Source organism: Ciconia boyciana, chromosome 12 (assembly GCF_034638445.1).
Source record: "Ciconia boyciana chromosome 12, ASM3463844v1, whole genome shotgun sequence".
Taxonomy (NCBI): Eukaryota; Metazoa; Chordata; class Aves; order Ciconiiformes; family Ciconiidae; genus Ciconia; species Ciconia boyciana.
The window spans coordinates 4,042,928-4,051,638 of NC_132945.1; the positions used below are offsets into that span (position 1 = coordinate 4,042,928).

The window sequence follows — 8,711 nt, forward strand, 5'->3', positions numbered from 1 at the left end:
GAAACCACTTTGTCAAAGAGGAAATCCAGCCTGATCCTGACTCTGTTCTCAATCTCTCCCGATAGAAGCTGTCTCCAGCCTGGCTTAAATCACGTCTGTTAATCTAGTGATGCAATTTCTGGCGTACCAGGGGAAGCCGAGATCAAATGTCCATCATTCGGTGCTACTGCTGCGGTCTGACCAAGCAGAATGCTTCTCCGTTTCCTAAGTCATGCCATATTTTTTTCTATTCAACCCCACCAGAAAAAACTTTAAGTTTCTGTGGAGCAACACTTTTTGACCAATAAATGGTCTATTGAAAATATCAGTCAATAATGGTATATTTATTCTTTTCCTTAGAGAATGGGAAACACTACCATTTTTCTAGACACGTTATGGAAAACAAAAAATCTCAACCAATCTCTTTGTATATACAGTGATTTCCTCTCTCTGTGAAAGCTGTGTAAACAAGTAGACTGTATCTAATGGCATGATGTGAAAGGAAAACAAATCAACTCCTCAAGATTTTTATGGGTCAAGCAACAAACTGCACAGCAGAACTCAAGTCTGTCTTCCATTCACAAACATTAGGAGAGAGCTAAAAATTTGGTATTCTTCTAACAGTGGTCAAGAATTTTCTAGTTAAATTATACATCAGAGCAGTCTACAAATTCTTCCAGTGACTGGAGAAAAACAGGCACTTCTCAAGCAAAATTCAACTGATCTGTTTTAGGTGACTTACTCTGGACAAGTCCATGTGTTCCCTAGGTCTCTAATTAGTTGCACTAAGTAAATTCCATTTCATGCAGTAAATAATAGCCAGGATTTGAAAGGGACCCGAATAACTGGCACGCTCAACATCTAAACGCGTCTGCTATTACATCCAGCATGCATACTATCATAGCCTAGCAGCATCCAAATTAGCTTGAAATACAAAAGAAATTCAGGCTTTGTAAAATTCATTGACAAAAAGCCACAAAACGCCCATGCTTCTTAATGTGGATTTCCACCATTTATTCTTACACGTTTTCATCATGTTTACATCAGCTGGTTTAAATCTCCAGTTGTTTGCTAAGTGCCTTTAGGCTGAACAGACAAGATGACATACCTGTACGGTAACTTCTGTCCAGCAGATTTTCTTCAATACAAACATTGAGGAAAATATATTTAATATATTTTTGACATATGTTTTTGATCTGTAATGATGTTATTAAAGTTCATTTACATATTAACAGTATAGGAAAAATGCTTAATGCGATACTAAGATGTCAAATACTCCATAAGCCTGTCGTAGGGAACACTACCCTTATGTTTCAAACATATGTAGCATCTTTCAATTAAATTCCATCTATAGCTCATATTTAAAGAGACTGACATGCATTTTTAAGCTTAATTTTCATATATGACTTCTTGAATATTTACACTGCAAGTGAAGAATATAACTTCATTCATACAGCAGGCAAAACCCTTTGTGCAAAGAAAGTTCCAGAGCGTAGCTGTCAGATAGCAAATAACAGGCATAATGGTAGTTCTAAAGTGGTCTGAATGAAGTTACCCAAATAAAATTCCTATTAAAATGAGCAGCTAAAGACTGAAATTGTTTGCCTTCTTGTGGGTGATTATCCCAGACTGTATGCTGTTGGTGGACGAGATGGGAGCTCCTGCTTAAAATCAATGGAGTGTTTCGATCCTCACACAAACAAGTGGAGTATATGTGCTTCGATGTCCAAGAGAAGAGGTGGCGTTGGCGTTGCAACGTACAATGGGTTTTTATACGCCGTGGGAGGTCACGATGCACCTGCTTCCAACCACTGTTCTCGACTTTCTGACTGTGTAGAAAGGTAAGGAATTTCCCCCCCCCCTTTTTTTTTTTTTACATTCCAGGAAGGAAATATAAAATAATTTATAGCAGCAAGGGAAATCTCTTCACAATTGGAATGTTAAGTGTTAAGTTTGTAAAACATATTATGCTTTTTCAAATAGTATTTTGGGGCAGAATAACTGATTTCCAATGCTCTTATGATAAGAAAACAATTAACCCTCAGAAGCTAATTCCTCCCAGCTCCTCCTTCTATTTGAGCTGCCCAGGAGCCAGGTAAAGACAACACGTAAGACAAATTCAGCATGTGACCTGTCTATTTGTCAAGTACCAAAAGCCAGATTTGGGCTAGTTGTGTCATATATTGTAGGAACTAAATACTTTTCAATTGTCTCTTCCCCCAGTAATTTGGCTGATATTGACTAAAAGGTTAAAAGTATAATAAATATCACATACTCCAACAGGCCGTAGTCACTACACAGGTATTTTCTGATGGAGGAGTCTGATAGGAAGAGCCTCGTTTCCCTAAGAAACTATGTTGCTACAGGAAATCAGGCAAAAACATATGGTAAGGGTCTGATTTAGCAAGCAAAAAAAAAAAGTAAACATGCACCAAAGCAAACTACGTTAGCTTGAATTCACACTTTAAAACTACACAGCACATTAATACATTGGCCTAATGATTTTGGTAGCACACAACTGTAAGCAGTGAACTCTTGGCTTTATATCCATTTCTCAAAGTAATTACTTTTCAAAATGAAAATACTATTTATCATCTGATCCTTATTTAATCCCATTTTTGTATTCTCCACTGATGAGCACAGTTCTTAAGAAAATGCAAATAGTGGACATTTCTTTCCAGAAACAGAAGTATTGTGTGTCCAGTGTTGCTTTGCCACTGTGGTGGCATGTGGCACAATGCAGGAGGACACGAGAACACTCGAGCCCTGGGTGAGAAGGGAACATAATGAGTGGGGACAACTCCTCTGGCTGTTTAATGACACTCTTGTGTCATTTGGGGACAAGAAAGGAAAACTGAGCAAGCATTCAACTCCCTGTTGTGAATAACAATGTCTAAGTTTTGTTCTCAGTTAGATGGTGTAAAGCTGGAACTACCCCGGAATTCACTTGAATTTATATTGGAAATTGACTGAGTACGTATCGGAAATAAAATCAACCCTGATGTAAAATACTGCCACGCATATTGTGTTACAAACTTTTATCAACTATACGAGATATTTAACTTCTTTTACAGTGAAATTTTCTGAAAACATTAGTTCTGTCGAGAAACAGAAAACAAAAATCTCTATGGAGAAAGAAAAAAGGATATATTGAAATTAACTTTGCTGAGTCAACTGATGGCCATGCTATCATTCCCTCAGGCCTCATTTATGTTCAAAATGTATTGATTGTTTAATCCAATTGAAATGGAGAGACTAATCAAAAAGCAAAAATATGGGCATTTTTTGTGTGCTTGAAGACCCCTCTAGTGGCTAAATTAAATATTTAATCACGTTATAATTCTCTATACTAGTTCATGGTCTAAACTGAACTACAATACAGGAGAAAAGAAGTAAATGTCAGTAATTTATATTTGAAATGCATTTCTGCAATGTATTTTTCTAATTTTGATCATAAAACATCCTAGGTATGATCCTAAAACAGATGCTTGGACAACAGTGGCCCCCTTGAGCGTACCTCGGGATGCTGTTGGAATTTGTCCCCTGGGGGACAGATTATATGCTGTTGGGGGCTACGATGGCCATACGTACCTGGATACCGTGGAGTCCTACGATGCTCAAAATAATGAGTGGACAGAGGTAATGGGAAGAATTACCTAATAAATAATAGGAATTCTTCCTGCAGATAGGAAGAATTCTGTCCAAATAACAGGCAAAGCAAAAATGATTATGTTGCAAAATTATCACTGTTTTGTGAAAAATGATATATTAGGATGCAGTAATACCGTAGGTGGGCTTGTGTAAAATATTGGTTGCCTCTCCTGTGAAATAACTGTATACAATTTTTCAGACTAAAGGGTGGAGGCAGTGCATGGGCAAGCGAACCAGGCTGCACAAATCATTTCGTGGTTTAAGTGCTTAAATTTGCCGTTCTTAGAGCTGGCATGTGTTGGCCAGCAATGCCCTCTACTGGAGGCACTTTTCAAGTGTTCATATTTATGACCATCACCACTGAGACCAAGAGGAAATGTTTAAAACTGTCAAGATCCTTTTGTAGCTACACAGTCCACGGTTTTGGAACATAGGATATGAAGGTCTTCTACAAAAGTTAAGAGCAACAGCACCAGCCCACACTCCTGTAACTCTCAGCAGCTGCTAAAGCCTTTTCCCAAAAAGCCCAAACGGTGTTTTCAGAGCTCTAGTTAAATCTAATTTTTTTAGCATTACATTAGTTTGAATAAACAAATGTCTTTCCTTTTAATCTGCAAGTAAGTTCTTCTAGTCCTATCCATAGGAGTCTACTAAAAACGTTTCCTCCCTTTCCTTTTCCTTTTTTTCCTTTTTTAGGAAGTTCCTGTCAATATTGGAAGGGCTGGAGCATGTGTTGTTGTTGTGAAGTTACCCTGATGACTATAAATATTGTGAAGCTAAACTTTGAGTGGAGATTTATGAAGATAAGAAACATTTCCAGAAAGCAGTACAGACTACACACATCTTAGCAGCCCTCCATTATAGAGAATACTTGTCTCTGAGCCATTATGCTATTAGAGCACAAAAGTGTCTTCCTGCATTACAAAAATCAGAGCATTTTGCATAAGTGAATTATTTTATTATGCCTAATACATTAAAAATCAATAATATGTTTAAATGGTTCAGGTTTGTTACAAAAGTGTATCTGTTATTTATAAAATGCAGTAGTAAAGTGATAAATGGGTGTATAAGATTTCATGAACTTTTTTCTTTTCTATGTTGGCAGTAATGCTAATGTTTATAAAAAGAGCTTTTATATTTTTAGTAAGTGAAAATGAGTAAGAGAGAAACACCTTCAAAAGAGAACCGCACAGAAGGAAATATTTGCCCATAAATATCACTGGCAACAGAATATTCTCTGCAGAAGTAACTTCATTTCTATATTCAGAAATTAAATTACTAAATTAGCTTTAAAATCAAATCGGAGAAGCATAGAATTTGGTTGCTATTCAACCTCTGGCATTGCTAATACTGTGACAGAATACCCATATTTAGCAGTATATTAAATTGAATAGTAAAGTTAAGAAATAGTAGGGCTAAGGTATCGTCATGTTATTAAGTATGTGCCAACAGAAAGAAATCTCTTTTGTCAGAACACAATGCTAATATAATTTGCAATCATTTTCACAGTGCATAGATATGCGATATTTTAACGCTGATCCGTGTGTCAGGTTATTCACGGACTTGTCTTTGCCCACTAACCATCTGTCAGTATGTGTTAAACTAATTTGACTATTCTTGGGATAACCACCATGCATTAAATTTTAAAACAATCATGTAATTACATTCCTTGAATATAACTTACAAAAAGAAATTTTTATATCATATTGATATGACAATCTTTGACCTCAGCTGAAGATTACCAGCTTTCTCTCATGTACAGTAGAAATATGGTAAGAAAAAAACCCCACATCCACTGTGTAATGTTATATACCATTTATACAAGCATGTTTATGTTTTATTTGAAATTAAGGGAATGCTAAGAATCAAGAATAAACAGGAAAAGAATCACTTAAAAACAGCACATAATATTCCACATGCATGATATTTTCTTTTTGTGTGCCAATTTCTAATGAAGGTTTTGATTTGTTTTGCATTAATGTCATTTTTTAATAATTTCAAATGCTGAAAGTGTATTTTAGAAAAAGAATGTATGTAAGATATTCTATGCTGTAAAGCGCAGTATTTGGGCAGTATCTACTTTAGTGTTTGTTATGTTTTTTTGTCAGTATCAGAAAATTCAGGACAGAGATGAAAATTCTCTGAACATGTAGACTAACTTTCCTGATAGAATACTGTGTTTTCAGAATTCAGCAATATGCTATTTTAAAAAATTTATAGTATTAATCCTATTGAATGCTTCTAAAGATGAAATCTCATAAGCATATTTATAAAAGGAAAAACATTTTTAACTTTAAAAATCAATTATGTTTATATATAGCATGCTACATTCAAATAAACTTTCTCTGCTAAGAAAATTTAGACTATATTTTAACAACTTTGTGGTTTTTATTTTACATCTTTTCAAGAATAGAAAGCACAGAAGTATCAATTTCATTTTTGTCCTGTAAAAGAACAAAAGATCCTGTCTTAGTGTCCTCACTGCATCCGGTCCACATAAACTTAAATTTACCTACCTTCTAGCACTTTTTAGATAAAATTCATCTTTTTTCCTTCTTTGAGTCAAAAATAGTTACCAATAGTGTCATGCCAGGATGCCCTTCCTATGAAAGGGGCTCACACACCTCAGCCCTTGGCAACCTGGGTTGATCGCCTGCAGAGGGCTGAAAGTACAGTACATTTTACGATTATTTCTTTTGGGGCCATTACATGAGGCTGCCCTACAATAGAAATTTATCAATGTATCACCTTAGAACTACCTTCATTTAGTTGTGCATTTCTAGATCAACACACAAATCTCTTGCTAGCTTGGTGGGCCAGGAAACAAACTATTTCATGACTATTTTCATTTTGTATCTGTTTTTCTGGAGGGGGGACCCCCCCAAAAAAAAACCCCCAAACAACCAAAAACCGAGCCCTACCAACCTGAAACAACACGAAGAGCCAAGCAAATGGGGAGCAAACCCTAAACCTGCTAGTGGGTCACGGGTTAGAGAATTCACATCAGAGGAGGAAGGTATTTTTATTTCCCACCAAATCAATAATCTGAAGCAAGGGGGCTATCCACCAAGCTTGACAGTGAATCTGCATAGTAAGACATTTGTGAATGTGAGGTCGATGCTAATTTTCTCTCTCTCTCTCTCCTCTGTCCTATAGGGAACCTGTCTGACCACCTACCTAGAACATCTTTTTGCAGCAAATATTAACTGTAAAACATTAATAATAAAAATAGTAACATTTTTGCCCCATTCATTGCCATCCCTGCTTTGGTCATGCAACAGCCAGGTGCACCCTTTTATATAAATAAAGACTTGTGTGGATCAGAGGGAGAGGGTCACTATTGCTTAGCATTCAGGCTCTAAATCATGCTTTTCTCATGTTCTCCTGTAACAGCACATCACTGTTTCAAGTAACCAGTATAACCTCATTTATTCTACTCTTGTTTGGAAAGCACTGATATTGAATGCCCATTTTTCAAACTCTACAACAGAAATTATACAAACATTGTGCAACTAATGTCAAGATACGTGCAAGAGGGCCATCAGAATAGACACTGATAAACTGGCAGTACCAATGTGTCTTTCTCATAGAGCCTTTGCTTGGAATTGGAAGTTTGCTTGGGGTAAAAGAAGGCACACAGCCTCAAGTGAGAGAAAGCAGGCATGGGTCCTTAGCTAGTAGAGTGGTTTACAAAATATAAAGCCATATCTAAAAATCTAATCAAGTCTACAGTAAGGAAAGAAAATGAAGACTTGAGCACAGAAGAGGTCAGGTTTGAAGAACAGAAACCGTGGGTGAGTACCTTAAGGCAAACACACAGGACCAGCCTTTGAGAGCCGCATGGCTTGCAAATGTTATGACTGCAGAGATGACACAGAATTCCCCTGCCTTTGACCCCTCCTCCAGCTTGCAAATTTTATTAAATGCTTTATCAGTAAACGAGGCATGAGACGCTTAGGAAAAACACCTAGATATAAACAATCCTCTTAAACATATCTTTAAATATACTACCATGTCCATAGTTTAATAAAGTCTCAAAGAGTGTTAGAAGAAAATTACACTTTCTGTATTTCTTTACTGTTCTCTAAAGAAATCACATCATGAGGTTTGCTTCTTTACAAAATAGCATACGAAAGAAAAATTGTAGCATTCTTTTAGCTTGCAGCAGGGAGCTACATTGATCATTTTGATAAATTCAGTAGCTCTCCCTACCATGAACCACAACCACTGAGACAGAGTATGTGAATATTTGCATGTGTGTGTTATGTGATGAGATGGGCTACTAATTTCTATGGCAAGGCTGTGGTAACTAGTAAATTTCTGAATTTTAAATTTCTAAATTTTCACTTTCTACATTTTAAGTTTAAGGCCAAATCTTCTTTGCAAATAGCTGTTGATATGAAAGTTCATTTCAACTTGTAAAGAATAAGAGCAATATTGCACACTCACATCCTGAATTAATTCCAAAATAATCTATTTTAGGATGAAATGATGACAAGAATGATCATGAGATTAAACTCTTAAGTGCAAGAAAACATCAAAAAGTTTGAGCAGATACTTGAACTTAAGTAATAAAATGGCACAACTGAATTTTCTAGAGAAAGCAGTTCCTCTGTGTTTTTAGTACTAAAGTTTGTTTTAGGTTTTTTTTTCTGCCATATTATTTGTACAGCAGTGAAAAATCATGTGAAAGGAAACTAGCAATTCGCAAAAGGAAATTGGACACCTAACAGGAAGACAGAAGAAAAGCAAACTGAAGAGAATTTGGAGATGTTTGGACATTATTAAGTGAGAGGAAATGCTAGAGATACTGTCTGATGAGGTGTCATCCCTTCACGTTTCCTCTGTTTCTCCAACCATGAGTAGGTGCAACAGTAATGTGGCATCTTTGCCTATGAGGTACCCTGACAGCTGCAGGCACAGCTGGCTCGCTCGCAAAGGGTGGGGGGAGCCATCCTCCCTTATCTCTGACCTTGTACTGCTCTGTGCATGGCTCTCGCTGGCGGAATATTATTCGTGCTATTTCTTTTTTGCCCAAATCATTGTGTTTTCTTTCTTTTTAAGCCCTGGCCCTTAAATCA

At 36.5% G+C, this 8,711-nt stretch overlaps 1 protein-coding gene across 1 annotated transcript in view; it reads left to right on the forward strand.

Moving 5' to 3' along the window:
• Positions 1-4,386, forward strand: part of KLHL4 (kelch like family member 4) — a 45,453-nt gene extending 41,067 nt beyond the window's left edge. Inside the window, exons 9-11 of the mRNA XM_072876998.1 lie at positions 1,608-1,820; positions 3,447-3,618; positions 4,327-4,386. Coding sequence (XP_072733099.1) covers positions 1,608-1,820; positions 3,447-3,618; positions 4,327-4,386 — 445 coding nt within the window. The remainder of the gene's footprint in view (positions 1-1,607; positions 1,821-3,446; positions 3,619-4,326) is intronic.
• The last annotated feature ends 4,325 nt before the right edge of the window (positions 4,387-8,711 follow it).